Below are 18,598 nucleotides of genomic sequence, written 5' to 3'. Positions count from 1 at the left end.
CATTACACACGGTCCAACCCCCTCATACATAGCGGAGCATACTCTCTCCTACTACGGGGATCACTCTAAGTATATTAGTAATAACAGTAGCCCCCCAATATGACATTTGCCCCCAAGGCAAAGTGTAACCGAGGAAAGCCTCCGCCATAGTTAACAAAAACAAATGCACCCCAAAATACCACACTGTCTTATCTAAATAAGACCCATAATACAGCCCACGAGCAATGTGCGCATAAATACAGATAAAAAACATAGAGGACCCATTTGCATGAATATTACGCAACATTCATCCTTTTTCCACATTACGCATAATATGTACTACAGAATCGAATGCCATGTCTTCATGAGCAGTATAATGAGTTGACAATAAAAGACCCCTTAGAAGTTGGATAATTAGGCACAAGCCTAGTATAGAGCCAAACCTTCACCAAGCGTTTAAGTTTACAGGACAAGGCAAATCATAGAACCTGTCATTCATAATCTTCACCAACTTATTAGTACTTCGTCACGGACCAACCCTCTTAGGCGTGTTAATATTATTCACAGTATTGTTACCAACCATCTCATAAGAAAGGCCTACACCTTGTTTATGAGTTTACAGCTCACCACCTCTTCCTCGGCCACCTCATGAATTTTTGTTATATATACAGGCACAAACCCCCCGCACACCGCATTTTTTTATGAGTACACATAAGCTTGGACCCCCCTTTTTACACCTCTGAAGACACCCAAAGTGTTAAGTGTCCAACTTTGTTTTTGCTCCATTTTTACTTTATTTTTAATTAGACTTAAAGCGACCAACAACTTACGCTTCAAAAATTTTTTTATTTTTAAGATACACGCCTCGTTTTCGAACCGAAAACCACATGAGCAACCAGAGCTGGGGTAAATGAGGAAATAAACGTCTCAAATCCCCATTATCCTACAGCTTACAATTAGCTATAGAGCCCAAGTAACTTAGAATTTAAGGGTCAAATTCACCACTTTCTCTGCCAATAATTAGGTTGAATCTCATGTGGTCCTGAAGAATGCTTACTCCCCGCAAAGGCTTTGTAGCCTTTCAAGCATACACTAAAACCAAGTTAATTAGGTGTAAGGAGACCCGTATTGACCAGTTTTTAAATAGACCATAACAGCCTAACAATAAACGAATTAACTGTAATTTTGCTTATCTTATGGATTATTTTAATAAATTATAACTATTAATACACCAATAAACTTTAACTATGAGCATTAATAACTACTGACCCCGTCTTTACTAACATCAGGAACACTGTCTTCTTCACTTACAACCACATTTCTCTGCTCGACTGGCTGACAGACATTAGCTGGGACTTCAGGCTCCACAACAGCTATTTGTTCTTCTAAAGGAACATAGCCACCCTCAGCATGGGGGCCCCCTTCCTCCTGATTATCAGGAACAACTTCAGCGACACCATTCACAACAGCATCTCCAACAGCTGAAATAGTTTCAGGTAATGGGAGCACCCTAACAGTGTCACCCCCTCCGCCCTGACATAAGTCCCCTCCTCCAACGTCTATTCTAAACACTCAGTTTTTATATGAAAAAAAACCATCTCACACACCCCTTAACAGTAAGCCTTTTTTTGCAGCAAACCCCTGCCTAAGCCACTCTCATACAGCCTCTCTAGTGCCCAACACATTCAACAATCTATCACTAAGCAACACACTCATTTACATAAAAAGAACCCTTTTTATAAGTTAATCAGCCTATTATACAATATTATTTATGTCATTACAGATCCGTCACAAAGTATTGCTTTAGCTAAAAACTCGCTCGCTTAAAAGAGACCTTAAAGCTATGCATAAGCTTTTGGGTTAACAAACCCAAAAACTTCAATTAAAATAAAGCTTCGCAGGGTCTTGTTGCTCTTCTTTTACACACAGGCCTCTTCGCTTTACCCTTATGCAAGAAGTACTAAAATTTATTTGCCCCACTTTACTTCAAGTAAGCTTTTTATGAGGCAATCGTGTGCATTTCTTTAGAAAGATAAATTCTAAAAAACCTCAGTGAGATGAGCCTAAAACTAATTAACTCCTCTTAAATTGTTTATAAAGAAAAGCTTTAACTTTTTCTTTAGGAATCAAAGTCCTACGTACTATAATACTTCTTTATAACACCTCAGAGCAATAAACTACTTTTGAGCTTAGCTTCATCAAAGCAACTGGGCCATCCCCCCACGTACAACTAAGCTAGGAAGAATTTGTAGCTCTCAGTTATATTAACATTAGCAACTAAACACAACTTAAGAGACAGGCTATCTGGCTTGAGAATAAGAATCTTATACCCTAAGCAAATTACTGGGATTTTCAATTAACAGCTCAACATTCTAGCTTAATTTATTCACCCAGCGTACACTAATTTCATTAAAATTTTTGCCCAGAAGGCAAATATAGTAATTATTGCTATGTAACCATCCTATAACCAGCACATTTAACAGCCTAACGCCACGTTTATTTACATAAAAAGGCCCTATACAATATTGTCTATAGCACTCAGATCTGTGACAGAACATTGCTTTGCTTAAAAACCTTTTATACGAAACTAACTCACTTAAAAGGGACCTCAGGACCAGACATAAACTTCATCACTTGTAGTCTTTGTAAGTTTATAACCCACCTAACCCCCTTTTAGGCGTGTTAATATTACATACTATTGTTAACACTTACTTTTTAAGACGCTCACAACCTTGTTTACAAGCTCACGCTTCTACGTTTCACAATTTTATTTAGCTTCATTTTGTTGCTGCACACCACATTTTTGTCACCTCTATTTAACCTGCTTTCCTATTTCCTCCCCTCCAGATCAGCCCCCCCAGGCATTAGTGTGTCATTTTGATTTTATTTTATTTTTGATTTACTTTTTTGCTTAGACTTTAAGTGACCCATGAATTACGCTTTGGGAACTTTCATATGACTTGATTTCTATTTATTTTTTGATTTTAAGATACAGATAGTCTAGTTTTCAAACCCCAAAAAATCACATGAGCAACCAAAATTAGGGCAAACGAAAAAAATTAACACCTTAGATCCATTTCTCCTGCAGTTTACAATTAACCACAGGAAGCAAATAGCTTTAGAATTTAGGTTTAAGTTTGTTTTTTTCTACCACTAATTAGGTTAAGTCTCACATGACTCTGAAAAATGCTTACTCACTGTAAAGGGTTCAAAACCTTATCTACAACAGGTTGTAAAGCATAATCTAAAACAAGTTTGGACAGGTATGGGCATTCGCAACTAGATTTTCAATAAAATACACAATGTCAAGTAAAATTAAGTTTTACTTTGACTTATAAGTTATCTTAACTAAGGGCTTTTTACATGCATCAGCAACAGGGTTTCCGTGTAAAAGGACAGGAGAACAGGCCTTGCGGTCACTGTACCGGCCGGTAACAGGAAATGCGGTACACTATAAAACCTCATTCTTAAGGGTTTCCACAGTGTTTGGTTTTTTTTTGTCTGTTACTAGCACAAATCCATTACACACCGCCTTTTTAGAACCCTTGTTTTATTCTTTAGGTGGGTGATTGCTGCTTTTTGGCTGCATTAATAGACTGTTTTATTTTTTACCTAATTTGCAACCCGTTTTAACCCTATTTTTTAATAAAATAGCAATACTAATTTTAACAAGAACCAACGACACGCCCTACCGCCACTAATTGGCCTTCAGCTTCATAAAAGGCAACCCTTTTTATAAACTAATCAGTTTATTGCGTAGCATTATTTAAGCAATGACAGAGCCAGGGCAAAGCGTTGCTTTAGCGAAAAAGTCCTTTCGTACAAAATTAGCTCATTTTTAAAAGAGGATAGAAACTGAACTAGCTCACGCCGTTCTGAACTCAGCTCATGTTAGATTTTAAAGGGCGAACAGACCCACCATTAGAAGCTTCTACGCCTCTAGGATATCTAAAGCCAACATCGAGGTCGCAATCTTCCCCTCCAATACCATCTTTCGGGAGAAATTGCGCTGTTATCCCTAGAGTAGCTAGCCACACATATAAAGTTAGGAAATACGAGTTAGATTTATATAATAGTGAAAGACTTATTTTCACTGATCTCCCATCAAAATCGTATAAGAGCCAAAAACTCCAATTAAGATAAAGCTTCATAGGGTCTTGTCGTCCTTCTTTTACATAAAGGCCTCTTCACCTTAAAGTTAGTTTAAATTAAATTTTCAGACACAGCACCTTCTTCGTTAACCCTTTCATACCATCCTTCAATTGAAAGGCAAATTATCGCGCTACCTTAGGACGCTCACGTTAACGCCGCCGTTTACAACAAACATTACTCTAGTTGCACTGGGCAGGGACTACCTTTTACTTACATCAAAAGGAAATGTTTTTGTTAAACAGTCGAGAAGTTTAGTTTGCCGAATTCGTTTAAAAACTTTTATTTAGCCTTTAGTTTTTTAAGGTAAAACAAAATAGTAATACCAAATAAATAATATTTTTACTCGTTTTTATCATAGTCACTGGTCCTACAACCATAGGCTTATTTTAAAGTAAATGAATAACCCAATTAATCTTTTTTCCCCATCTGGTTTTAGTTAAAATACACTAATATCTAATAGCCAGTTTAAAGCCTATAGAAACCCAATTTTTTTTTAACATCAATTTTAGTATTTTTCAGCTTAACCCAAAAAATTTTACCCCTTAAATAGTTAAGGAAAATGCTTACACATCTTTTTAAGCCAACCAGATATCTAAAAGCGCGAATAGTATCTAGCCGCTATTCTTTAGTTTAATTAAATCTCTGCCACGATTTCTTAACTCAAAAAAATAACTCTCTTTTATTCGGGAAAATTAAATTCTTAAACTTGTCTTGAAAAACCCTTATGCAAAAGGTACTAAAATTTATTTATACTATTTTAATTCAAGTGCACTTTTCACAAAACAATTATGCACGTCTCTTTAAAAAAGATAAATTATAAAAAGCCTCAGTAAGAGGAATCTAGAACTGACAATTCTAAGTTATATATTAACTACTTTTAACTTATTTATGAAGAAGAAGATTAACTTTTTCTTTAGGAATCAAAGCCCTACTTACTACAATTTTTCTTTATAACGCTTCGAAGTTCTAAGTGCCAAAAAACTACTTTTGAACTTTGCTTCATCAAAGCAACTGGATCATCCCCCACGTGGCACTAAGCTTAGGCCTAACTAGACTATGGAGAATTTGCAGTTCTCAGTTATATTAACATTAACTACTAAGCACAACTTAAGAGAAATACTATCTGACTTAAGAATGAAAATCTTATGTTTTCCCTAAACTACTTAAGCAAGCCAAAGCAAATTACTGCGATTTTGAATTAACAGCTCAACGTTTTAGCTTAAACTATTTGGCCAGCATACACTAATTTCATTAGAACTTTTGCTTGGAAGGCAAATATAATATTATTTACTATATATGCATATTATAGCCTAGCAGCAACTTCCGTTACTGCTACCTTGTTACGACTTTTCACAGGTTTCCCCGCGAGCGACGGGCGATTAGTACTCATCTGATTGTATTCAGGGTAATTTTATTTTTAACCCTTACTTACAAGTCCTTCTTCAAAGGCAAGTTTTCTTATCTTATTTGTCTACTTAGTTGAGCTACCTTTTAGTAGCTCAATCTTTGAATTATTGCTTAAGTTACATCTGTATCCCAGATTAACCTTGTCATAAGCTGCATGTCAATCTGAATTATTTTTGAAGTTGTGCTACATGGGCATATAGCCAATTCTAGTAGCTGCACCTAACTAAAAGTAACTTACCTTACCGAACTCAGCAAGTAAAATAAGAGTTAGCTTCAGTAATAACCAAAAATTTTACCCGGACACTCACCATATTAGAGTAAACAACCATACACACGCACTAATAAGACAAGGCTCAAATGTAGGTGGGTTATCCTTTAACACCCAGGATCCCCTGTTTTCTATCTCAGACACCGCCTATTTATTTCTCTTTGACAACCAAATGTTTAGTTAAGAGGAACTTTTGTTTTAAACTATGGATAACAGGGTATCTAATCCTGGTTTCACTTCATAGATTCGTTAGAAGCTCACTAAAACTTTAGGAATATAACCACAAAAAACCGTTAACATTACACTGCACCTATAGTTTTTTTATAGTTTTATAACACAACATTGACTCTAACCAATCCGCTTAAATTTATATTCGAACTGAATCTAACCGCGGCTGCTGGCATTCATCAATTGACCCCGAATTTGTCAAAAAGCTGGGTTAAAGTTTCCTTTATTAACCAATTTTCCCCACTGATGTTGAACTTGCACTTAATTTGTTCAAGCCCGCATTTAGAATCATGAGAAGCATTTTGCCCATAAATTTAGGGCCATAATCAAACCCTCCTACAGATTTGACACAAGGTACTAAAGTATCCATCTTCCTCATTTTCAATGAGACGCTTTAATTAAGCTACTGTATCTTCTATTTTAGGTTTATTTTACTCTTCGTAAAGGCACCATGGTTTTTATGCACAAATACGACACCACTAATATTACAAACAGTAACACACCAGCTATTAGGATATATAACCTTAACCCGCTTCTTTCAGCCATGAAACTTAGAAACAAAGACCCGCTAATTTCTCTGTACTCGTAATTCATAAGACCCATAAGGACCGCTCTGGCACAACACCTTCTGACGAGAACCATAAACTCTAGATTAAAACGATACACTTCATTGGGGTAGATCCTTAAAACATACAAGAACAGGACTATTACACCCCTAACGTAAGTTAGGAACAATAAGAACCCTAACAACCTTCTAACCTCCAGTGCAACCTCCACACATGCAATTATAGACCCCCTCAATAGCACTAGCCCTAAAGAAATAGGTTGCTTGGCAATTAAGACAATCGAAAACACAGCCATCAAAATTACACATATGACTATAACTCTCATTATATAAACATAATTAAGCTTACGCCCCCCGCTACCACCAGCCCTCATACTACCAGCTGGTAGGTAAAATAATTTTTCTGAACAATTTCATTCAAACAGCTGAGTTGACCTAGTCCCTTATGGGCACCTTGAGGGCCCAATAGCTCTAGTCAACCTTGATCCAGACTTTGAGCTACCATCCTGGACCCCTTAAAGAAGGCCATTTTTCTGGGGTGGGAGGTTAGCCTCTCTATGAGCCACATTCTCAAAAAGAATCTTAATAGTTTGGCTGACGACCAAGGCTTAGACCCTAATTTTCTAAGCACTCCTCATCACAAAATTAACCCTACAAAGGGAATAAGAAATACTCTGACTCTCTCATATTTCTCAAGAACTACTACAAACCCAAACCTCTCTATTTTCCTCCCTAATACCCCTCCTAAGATAATAGCCCCAATATACAGGCTAAGAAAAGGAGTTTGTATATTTAAGTGCTCATTAATCCGCAAACTTCTGCTATTAACGTAATTAGACCCAAGTATTACTCTAAATACAATCCGTGCCCTATAAAAAGAAGTGAAGATTAAACCTGTTAGCTCTAATAAATAGCACCCATAAGTTATTCTTCTGTCTATCATTCTTAGCTCAATTATTAGGTCTTTAGAGAAAAACCCTCTTATAAACGGGGCCCCTCTCAAGGACACAATTGCAACCGTTATTGCACCCATTCTTACCGGTAATCCTTGCCACAAGCTTCTTAACCCCCGGATATCTTGGATTCTTTGGTTTCTATGAATAACACCCCCTGCGCCTAGAAACAACAAAGCTTTAAATACCGCATGGGTTACTAAATGAAAAAAAGCTACAGACGGAAGAAGGATTGAAATCGAGAATATTATTAACCTTAACTGCCTCAAAGTCGAGAGTGCGATTACCTTTTTTAGGTCAAACGCAAACACAGCCCTTGACCCCGCTAATATTAGAGTAAATAGTCTTAAGACTATAAGTATTTGAGTCACAAAGGGATTAGCTCTGATAATATAAAAAGAGCGAAGAATCAAATAAACCCCAGCTGTCACCAATGTCGAAGAATGCACCAAAGAGGAGACCGGTGTGGGTGCCGCCATGGCAGCAGGTAGCCATGCGCAAAACGGCATTTGTGCGCTTTTAGTTATACCTGCAAGAACTACCACAAACCCTAAATTAACCCATGTCTGCACTGGGTGGTATATATAAATTAACCACCCCCCTTCTCTTAAAAAAATAGAAACTCTAAAAAGTACAAAAACATCCCCAATTCGATTAGTCAAAGCTGTCAACATAGCCGCAGATAACCTCTTATTGTTCTGGTAATAAGCCACTAATAGGAATGAGGTGAGCCCTAGCCCGTCTCAACCAATTAAAAGTATTACTAAATTAGGAACTAAGATTATAAACACTATAGACAGCACAAACAACCATACTAATCCCATAAACCGCTTGTAGTATGGCTCTCCAGCTATATACCACTTGCAGTAGGTTGCTACACTTCCTCTAATTACCAAAACCGTCCCAACAAAGACTATTCTTACGCTATCTAGTAGAACTCTGAAGCTAAATGAGAGACAATTACTCTCTCAAACAGTAACTTCCAATAAATAAGCTTTTCCAAAGGTCCTCCCTCTAAGAATAAATAAGTATCCAATCAGAATCAGTAAAAGTAACCCTAAGTTACTTTTTAATTGTATGATACTATTTTTACGAGCCATCTCTTAGTAACCTTGACATCAAATCGTCTCCGCATAGTCGCATCACCATAACCAGAAGGGCCAAGCAAATTCTGGCTTCGCAAACAGCTAAACATAGAATTAGTAAAATTAACCAAAACTGATTTATTAGAAACACATGGGTTACAAACAATAAGCCTAGTCTTATTATTTCAAGCCCTACAAATAAACACAAAAGGTGTTTGTTTATACGGAAGATTACAAAACAGCCTATACTTATTAAGAAAACTCCTAGGAATTTTATTCAAATCATAGCTTTAAAACACATAGTTTTCTACGACTTACAAGGCCGTCGCTTCAGCAAAGCTTTTAAAACTACCTACCTTCTATGATCCTCCGTATAGAGACACAATAAGACACAAAAAATATAACACTGAATACACGCGATTGCAACTTCAGCGGCTCCAAAAACACCTCCGCCCATTATTAACCCTTTAATACCCCCAACTCCTGTAAGCAGCCTTCTGCTATTTAACCAGCTAACTACTAACTCTCTCCTGCATATAGTTAGAATTACTTTACCAGCTCCCAGATTTAGTGTCAGACGTAAAACTAATGTTAAAGGGCGAAGTATGCCACTAATTAGCTCAACCACTACTATAAAAGGCACAAGGATTAACGGGCAACCTGTTGGAACGAGACTCATCAACCCCTGCTCAAATCTGCATAAAAGACTAGATAAAACTAAACAAGTTCAAATAGACAAAGCAAAGGAGAACCCGAACACAAACTGCCCTCTTACAGGGAAAAAGAATGGAAAGTTTCCAGACAGATTTAGTATCAGAATTATCATGAACAGACCCCTTATTACTAGAGGAAACCCAGATAGCTTTAGTCCCTTTCCGTTCAATCGAATCATCGAATAAGTAAAGGATAGCACCAAACTCCGAAAAGAGCTCGTACTTCTACCCTTAGTGTACACGTCTCTAAATAGCACGGTTATTGGCACTATAGAAGACAGCAACCATAACGGCATAGACAACCAAATTAAGTTATAGCTGTGAGCATCAAATCTAGAAAAAACATCTATTAACATGACTTTAAATTATTGATTACGCGATTTCTTATAAATATAAGTGATACACGTGTTATAAGGGTTAGTTCACACAAATGGCAATTGGCTATAAACATGCTTCCTTCCTGGATAAAGGTCTCGGGTACCTGCTCAGTCTATTTCACCACATAAACCCCCACTAAATACAACCCCTCGCTGGCTTACTAGAGCCTCTCATAGAAGGAACTTAAAATATATTAGAGACCCAAAAGACACAGCGGACCCATAAGAAGACACCCAATGTCAGTGAGCATAAATATCAGCGTAGTCTATATACCGTCGAGGCATTCCTCTTAGGCCTAAGAAATGCTGAGGAAAGAAGGTAGTATTTACCCCAAAAAATATTGCTATAAAATGGGCTTTCCTCCATTTCTTATTAAAGCATACTCCAACAAAATTTGGCAACCAATGGTTAAGACCACAGAACACCCCAAACACCGCCCCTATTCTTAGCACATAATGGAAATGAGCCACCACATAATATGTGTCGTGTAGAGACACATCCATAGAAGCCCTAGACAGTAAGACCCCTGTTAGCCCTCCCACGGTGAATAAAAACAGAAACCCAGTACTTCAGTAGGCGGCAGGCTTTATTTTGAATTTTCTTCCTGCTATAGTTGCCAGTCATCTGAATACTTTCACCCCTGTTGGAACAGCGATTACTATAGTTGCGGTAGAAAAATAGCCTCGAGTATCAACATTAAGACCTACGGTAAACATGTGGTGAGCCCACACCATACACCCTAACCCTCCAATTCCGATTATTGCGTATACTATCCCAATTAGACCAAAAACCGCTTCTTTTCCAGAGCAATGCATAATTACTTTTGATATCACACCAAAGGCAGGTAGAATAAGAATATACACTTCCGGATGCCCAAAAAATCAAAACAAATGTTGGAACAAAACGGGGTCCCCCCCTCCTGCGGGATCGAAAAAAGTTGTGTTAAAGTTTCGGTCAAACAAGATTATTGTGATGCCCCCTCCTAGAACCGGAATTGAAATAATTAAAAGAACTGCAGTAACTCTAATCCTTAAAACATAAAGCTCCGCTCGTTCTCCTTTCATTTCTAACACTGGCATATTTTTATTGGTCCTAGCAAAGTTAATAGCCCCCACTAGAGAGCTGAGCCCAGCTAGATGTAGTGACACAATAAGAACATCCATCCTAGGGCCCCTATGATAGGGGTACACAGATAAAGGGGGGTAAATAGTTCATCCAGCACCAACTCCTTTATCCGTTCTAAAGGACAGTATTAGTAAATATAGTGCATTAGGAGATAGTCAATAACTTAAGTTGTTTATTCGCGGGTAAATTATATCTTTACCTCCTACTAGCAGAGGAATCAACCAATTACCGAAAGCTCCAATTAAGATAGGTATCACAGCAAAAAAAATTATTATTAAGGCATGCGTTGTAACCACCACATTATAGAATCAATCTCTTTTTAAGAACACTGCTCCAGGATGCCCCAGTTGCATTCGGATCATTAACCTCAACCTTGCTCCAAACAACCCTCCTCAGACTCCGCTATACAGATAAAGGGTTCCAATATCTTTGTGATTTGTTGATCACAGCCATCGACGTCACCAGGACTCCACTTCTCCATAACCCCCTACTTCTTCCTTTTTTAGTATTTTTATCATTTTATTTATCCTTACTTAGAAGCCAATCATCTAGCCTTATTAGCCCTTAGAGCCGCACTAGATTTTAGCCTCTTAATATTTTTTTCCCTATACGCTATAGTAAGATATGCCTTTTCAAACCTTCTATTAGATCCTTGAGAACTTTCATTGGTCCCATACTTCCTTAAGAAGCACTCTCGACGTGAAAACCACAGGTACACACAATACACTTCCAACAGCAAAAGTAAGCCTCTTACAATCACCTCTCATCAAAATTCGTTTCGCATAAATGCCACTTCTAGTATTAACCTACTCATTCCAAAGACCCCTCACGATATTCGTGGTAGAGACCCCCAAACAAGATAAGAAGGAAACCACCCCTTGAGGACAAAATCCCTAACACTCTCTTACCGTAAAAGAACATGTAGGCAAAAGGTATTAACAGCACTACCTCTACATCAAACACGACGAACAAAACTGCTACTAGAAAGAATCGGATAGAAAAGGGCCTCCGAGCTCTTCCAATAGGCTCAAATCCACACTCATATGGACTGCACTTTTCTCGGTCTAGACCCCGCTTTTCCCTTAGTAGCATAAATAACCCCGTAAACAAAAAAGACACAATGCAGACAAACGCAACTCTTAACCCCATAACCATTCTTCTAGAAAACTTATGGAAGTGTCTTTAGCTCCCAAAGCCAATATTTTATTTTAAACTATATCTAGCTAAAAAAGGGTTGACACCACTAATAGCCCCACAACCTATCGTTCTTAAATTAAACTACTTTTTTATAAGGAAAAATGGTACAAGCCATTTATAACAAAGTTAGCAGCCCTATTATGTTAATTAACTTCCTCACTTAAGAATGAAAACCTAGGCTTAATAATTAGATGCAAACCAATCCTTTTTTTTAAAGTACCATTCTACAAAAAGGAGGTAACAACTACCTATAGTTATGTTTGAAACAAAATATTTTATTTTAAATTACCTTTTTATCATACTTTTGTGGTTTTACCCACTCTTTTTGAGCCGAAATCAAAACGCCCCTGGCCTAAAAGCAGTTTCTAAATAAATCTCACCAAGATCAATGCCCCCCCTGCTAGGTTAGCCCCGATCACTATCCTCCACATAATCTTGAATTCTGCTTTGTTTTTGTCTACTAACCTTTTTATTACTATCCTATAAAAAAAGTCAATGTAGAATTTTAGCCTGATTACTGAACCTATAATACAAGCCACGATTACAGCCCTTCCTCTCATTAGAAACACCAATACTTTCGCTAGAAAGCCAAGGAAAGGAGGCATCCCCATCAGTATCAGTAACCCTATACCCCTCGCGGCTCTACTAATCTGACCGCCCATTCTTGTTTTGTTTATTATTGAGCACCCATAAAAAAACAGCCCTACCGACAGCGAGTAAACTGCAAAATACCCTACAAAGACTACTCTTGACCATGTGAGCCCTAACAGCATTCATGATGTATGCACAAACGACGAGTACGCGCTTATTACTCGTACTGAATTCTGGTTAAGGCCCCCTACTGCCCCAATTCCAGCTATCAATACAATTACTACTCACAACCCCTTAGAGGGTATAATTATTGATAAAAAGACAAGGGGGGCGACTTTTTGCCAAGTTAATATTAACCCTCTTGCTAACCATCTGCTGTTCTTAATAATTGAAGGGACCCACGAATGTAGCGGGAAAACGCCAGATTTTAACACTGTACCCGCCCCCCTTATCACCAGCCCTCTCACTACGTGCTGCTCTATCAAGGTTACAAAACCCACTAGTATCAGAATTGACCCCGTTCTTTGTACCACAAAATATTTTACACAGGGCTCAGGACTATAGTGACCATCAGGGTTTATAATTACAAGAAATCCATACAGATTTAGCTCTAAACCGAGTCACACCCCTACTATCTCTTCTCTTCTAACCCTAAGAATTGTCCCGATCAATATTACCCCTAATCTCACTAATTTTATAGGTCTTACCACAAAGCTTACCATTTCAAGTAAAGGTTACTTATAACACTTGAAAATCATAGGTCTTCTGTCCTTAATTAGACTACTTTACTCAGACTAGTAAGCGCTTGGAATCGCTTTGGTACTTGATTTCAAATCAAAACTGTTTAACTAGTCTGTATGACTCCTATTTTTAACCTTTTAAATGGTCAGGAATCTTATATCAGGACGGAGCATGCTCTTCTTGAATGTACGCATACCACGAAGGCTTTGCGTCTGGGTACTTAAACGTATAGACGTCCCCGTCTCATATTTTGAACCACCACATGTATAACCATCCTCCAAACCACACATATACTAAACATCATAATGCTACCCATACCACATCTACGAAGTGTCAGTACCAAATGCAAGCCTCAAAACCAAAGTGCCGTTGACTGGAAAACTCCCCACGCCATAGTCGGACTAACCTCACCATTAGTCAAAGAGTCCCCACAACTACGTGCATTCCATGAAACCCAGTTAGTAAATAAAACACTCTTCCATACACCCTATCTGCAATAGTGTATGAGTTTCAGTAGTATTCTCGAAGTTGCACTAGGAAGAACACAGTCCCACATAAAATTGTTACCACTAGGCCAATAAATGGCCCAACATCATAATCCTTCAAACGCATTCTCTTATGGGCTTGAGTTACGAATAACCCCCTCCTAATTAAAAGACCTGTCTCGAACAGCCTTGTCGACGACGGGTTTGGCGTGCGGATCCCTGGAGGGGGTCATCGCATCCCTAGTTCACACGAGGGTCTTAAGGCATTATGGAAGAAAGTCCAAAAAAAAGAAAAGAAGAACATTACTTCAGACAGAATAAAAAGGGCAACTCCATCACGAAATCTCTTGATTACGAAGCGAGTATGAAACCCAATATCTCCCTCACGAATTAAGTCTCGCCATCATCTAAAAGTTCTCAATAGTATACACCCCAACCTCATTCCTATTAATAGAAATCTGGGAGTTCGATGCAGTCACAAAATTAACCCTACCGCTATTCCGTTTGCCGAGATAGCCACAAAAAAGGGCCACGGACTTGGACCTGGTACATAGTAACGAGAATAAGGATTACGATTCATTGTTTAGGGTATAAACATAAACATAAAGTTCAGCGGTATCCAATGAGCCGCCAGAACAAAAACATCACAAACTCTTCTCAAGTTTAAGGACTCCCTGTGTGACACCCCCTTCCCGTGACAACAACTTCCATATAGGTATAGTCTAAAACATGCCCTAATAAAGCTTATCAGACCCAGGATAAGCAGGAACACTCCACTTATTCACCCTCCCACGCCGAAAACGAGGATTTCCCCAAATAAGTTTAGACTAGGAGGGGCTGCTATGTTGCTTGATCTTAACAGGAAACACATTAAGACTAGACTTGGGCAGACTAACAAGCCCCCTTTATTTATTACTAGCAGACGCGAGTGCCTCATCTTATAGATAGCATTCACATACCTGAACAAACCTGATGAACACAACCCATGCCCGATCATAATAATAATGGCCCCCACTACCCCTAATACCGTGTTGCTAAGCACTCCTAATAGCACAAGCCTCATATGCGCTACAGAGGAATATGCTACCAAACATTTTAGGTCCACTTGCCGTACACACGCTAATCCTGCGTAGACACCTCCTGCCAAGTTCACCACTAGTAGCAGCACAAAAAAAACGCTTCTAAGCCTTATTTGTATAACTATTATAAATCGAAGCAGCCCGTACCCTCCTAATTTTAGTACCACCCCGGCCAATAGCATCGAACCGGCTACTGGGGCCTCTACGTGAGCCTTAGGTAGTCACAGGTGAAATGGATATATTGGTAGCTTGATAAGAAACCCTAGAATGTATAGCCATCACAATCTCATTCCCCTTTTTTTTACTAGCCTTACCACAGAACTTATCCTCCTCCTCAACCCTCTAATATAGAGTTCTCTTACCCCCCATAAGAAAAAAAGAGATCCGAACACCGTATAGATTACTATATACCCCCCTGCCTGTAAACGCTCTGGCTGATAGCCTCAGCCTACAATTAATAACAACAGAGGGGCTAGCACACTTTCAAAAAAAAAAAAAAAAAGAAAGAACCTCCTCACCCTGAATCTTATCACTAAAATTAGGCTGATTCTGATAATTATTAAATTAAATCTTGCTTTCCGGTGGATCTTAACCCTCCTTAGGTAGGAAAGAATTGCTACAAATAGAGTTAGTGTAACCATTAACCCTATTACAAAGTCTGTGGTGTACAACCCGTTCAACTCTACCCCCCCTATCGCGACTCTTGTGGCGCCCATACTTAGAATAGTTAGAACGCTTAACCCAATGACACTCATATTTAGGTTTTTTATAATAATCAATGCAATAAGTCTAATTGCCAACCTTTTAACCATAAGTAAGACAGACTTTATCTGACACATTCAGTGTAAATGAATTATACTAGTTTATATTATCTTACATACACCCTAACTAGAACTACTACACACACACTAGCCATAAGTATGACACATAGAAGAACAGTCCAACACAAACTCATTAACTTATCATAACGTAAACGAGGTAAAGAAGCACGAATAACCACAAAGAAGACCGCAAAAGCCATCATAAAGACCCCGATCAACGCTTCATTTCCCCCGAAAAATATCGCCGCCCTTATAACCCTTCTGAGAAGAATACTAGAGTACTCCGCAATAAATATAACTGCAAACCCCCCTCCGCTGTACTCCACGTTGTATCCTGACACTAATTCCGACTCTCCTTCCACAAAATCAAATGGCGCCCGATTAGTTTCAGCTAGCATACACAGCATTCAGACAACTATAACTACGCACAAAGGAAAAAAGAAAAAAAAGGACCTTTGTTGGAACACCCTAATTTCTTGAAACATAAACACACCCGAGCACAGCACCACACAAAAGAAGATAAATCCTATAGGGATCTCATAAGAAATTCTTTGCGCCATCGCACGAACTGCACCTAGCAAAGAGTATTTAGAGTTAGAAGCCCATCCGGATATTATTACCCCGTAAACCCTGACTCTAGTAATAACTATAAACAGAATCACCCCGAAAACATAAAACACTTCAGCCGACTTATACGGGTATAAAAGCCATCCAAGTAAACTGATAGTTAATATTAGTGCAGGAGCCAAAATGAAGGGCCCTACGTTAGCACGTGTAGGCACAATAAACTCTTTACATAACAACTTACCTGCGTCACTAAAAGGCTGCAAGATCCCTATATAACTCACCTTGGATGGACCCTTTCGGATTATAATGATAGCCAAAATTTTACGTTCCAACAAAGTATAGAAGCCCACAGCGAGAAGCACCCCTACAAAAGGGATAACACCAACAACCACGCCTACTCAGTCCACCAGTGCAGCCTTAGTCGACCCCAAGGGAGTAAAAGAGTCCGCTGACACTTGACAAAGGCTTAATAGGATAGAGGCTCCAAAGAAAACAGCTACTCTCCTTAGAGTCTTAAATAGACACTCGACACTAACCATAATGAGACTGGGCTTAGCTTTGTAATTCACACACAAACAAGAGTATATCTTATAAGACGAGCTTAAATCGTATGCATTAGGTCTGCCAGCTTGTGCCATGAAAGCAAGTATATATACTTATGAATTGATCCTAAATCAAACGCATTAGCTCTGCCAGCTCTCACAAAGATAAGAGCCACTACTCACGGCGCCTTAGGGGCATGAGCCCTATATCCTAATATTAGACCACCTTATCACTAAAAGCTACTTGCCCATTGTACAAGTTCATTAAATTAAAAGTTTAACGCTTCTTAAAAGCTTTAGCTTATTTTTTATTTTAGTTAAGAGCTTCCAACCATATGACAAAATATTTCTCAGGAATAAACTCAATCACAATCGGTATAAATCTATGGTTAACCCCGCAAATTTCAGAACACTGCCCGTAAATAATTCTACACTGGGAAGCTTTTATAGGAAGCCGATTAATTCGACCTGGGATGGCATCTACTTTAATTAGTAACTTAGGGAGTGCAAACGAATGGAGCACATCAGACCTTCTTACAAAAGCAGTTATTTGCACATCTGCTGGAGCCACCATCCGGTTATCAACATCCAACAAACGATACCCTCCTTTTCTAAATGTCTCCTGCTGGTCTTCTATGTAAGAATCAATTGTATAACACGAAATTCTTTCAGCGCTTTCTCTAGAGCTTGGAGTGTCTAAATTGCGACAAAATTCGTAAGATCAGTACCATTGTTTCCCAATCGCCTTAAAATTTCACCGGGGCCGTTTTACTTCTTCTATATAATATAGGTTAATTATAGAAGGAAACCACAACCCTACTAACATCAACATTGGCACAATAGTCCATCAAAATTCTAATCGTTGACGGTTCAAGAAATGGCGATAAGAAAATTTAGTAAGAAGGATTACGCATCCTATATATATAACAAAGACCAACACAGCCACTGCTACTATCATCACAAAACCATGGTACCGGAACAGGTCTTTCCCTAGTTCCCCATGGACAATATCACCAAAATATCGACTCCCGTAAAAAGACATATTTATATTTTTCTACACTTATTAGCCCACTCACGTGCGCTACTTTCGCGATTTACTAATTTTAATAACTTGAAATAAGCTAAAAACTTAAACCATTTCAGGTCTACAGGACGACTCCTACAGAATTTAGGGTATTCAAGCAGCTTGTCCCACACCCACAAAGAAAGAGGGTTTAATAACAACCTAGAGAAATAAATGACTGAAAGACACTGCCCCAAAATGATATAAGGCTCCCGCACTGGGCGAGCACCAATCCATGTTAACCTAATAAACCTACCAACCAACACTCAAAACACTACTTGATTAAACGGGTAAAAACATAAACTTCGATACTTACCTCTGTGAAGACTAGGAATTAGGTATAATACTACAATCGACAAAAACATAACATATACCCCCCCCGCTTTATGAGGAATTGAACGAAGGATTGCATAAGCAAACATAAAATACCACTCAGGCTGAACATGGATTGGCGTTTTTATAGGATTAGCAGGCCAATAGTTTAAATGATTCCCTAACAGCTCAGGATCCACACACACTAAATATATAAAAAAGAACCTAAAGCAAACATAACCAAAAAGATCTTTAATAGTATAGAAGGGGTGGAAGGGCACACACATAGTACCTCTTTCAATACCCAAAGGGTTATTACTCCCTTTCTCATGTAAAAAAAACAGGTG

The 18,598-nt window shown here is 38.5% G+C and overlaps 4 protein-coding genes and 5 pseudogenes across 4 annotated transcripts; all 9 read right to left on the bottom strand.

Annotated features, from left to right (window-relative positions):
* Positions 1-6,924: 6,924 nt before the first annotated feature.
* LOC134704274 (NADH-ubiquinone oxidoreductase chain 5-like) lies at positions 6,925-8,652 on the bottom strand. Its single transcript, XM_063563550.1, is given in 1 exon segment — positions 6,925-8,652. A coding segment is annotated over 1 exon segment (1,728 nt).
* A 337-nt stretch (positions 8,653-8,989) lies between these two features.
* Positions 8,990-9,706, bottom strand: LOC134704273 (ATP synthase subunit a-like; annotated as a pseudogene).
* A 903-nt stretch (positions 9,707-10,609) lies between these two features.
* On the bottom strand, positions 10,610-11,296 carry LOC134704272 (cytochrome c oxidase subunit 1-like; annotated as a pseudogene).
* Positions 11,297-12,415: 1,119 nt separating this feature from the next.
* On the bottom strand, positions 12,416-13,363 carry LOC134704269 (NADH-ubiquinone oxidoreductase chain 2-like). The gene is given in 1 exon segment (XM_063563548.1): positions 12,416-13,363. A coding segment is annotated over 1 exon segment (948 nt).
* A 148-nt stretch (positions 13,364-13,511) lies between these two features.
* LOC134704271 (cytochrome c oxidase subunit 3-like) lies at positions 13,512-14,447 on the bottom strand. Its single transcript, XM_063563549.1, is given in 1 exon segment — positions 13,512-14,447. A coding segment is annotated over 1 exon segment (936 nt).
* Positions 14,448-14,450: 3 nt separating this feature from the next.
* Positions 14,451-15,758, bottom strand: LOC134704277 (NADH-ubiquinone oxidoreductase chain 4-like; annotated as a pseudogene).
* A 56-nt stretch (positions 15,759-15,814) lies between these two features.
* Positions 15,815-16,972, bottom strand: LOC134704270 (NADH-ubiquinone oxidoreductase chain 1-like; annotated as a pseudogene).
* Positions 16,973-17,189: 217 nt separating this feature from the next.
* On the bottom strand, positions 17,190-17,918 carry LOC134704275 (cytochrome c oxidase subunit 2-like). Its single transcript, XM_063563551.1, is given in 1 exon segment — positions 17,190-17,918. A coding segment is annotated over 1 exon segment (729 nt).
* A 2-nt stretch (positions 17,919-17,920) lies between these two features.
* LOC134704266 (cytochrome b-like) lies at positions 17,921-18,456 on the bottom strand (annotated as a pseudogene).
* Positions 18,457-18,598: the final 142 nt, after the last annotated feature.

This window comes from Mytilus trossulus, unplaced genomic scaffold (genome assembly GCF_036588685.1).
Source record: "Mytilus trossulus isolate FHL-02 unplaced genomic scaffold, PNRI_Mtr1.1.1.hap1 h1tg001337l__unscaffolded, whole genome shotgun sequence".
Taxonomy (NCBI): domain Eukaryota; kingdom Metazoa; phylum Mollusca; class Bivalvia; order Mytilida; family Mytilidae; genus Mytilus; species Mytilus trossulus.
This window is presented reverse-complemented; position numbering and strand designations above follow the sequence as displayed.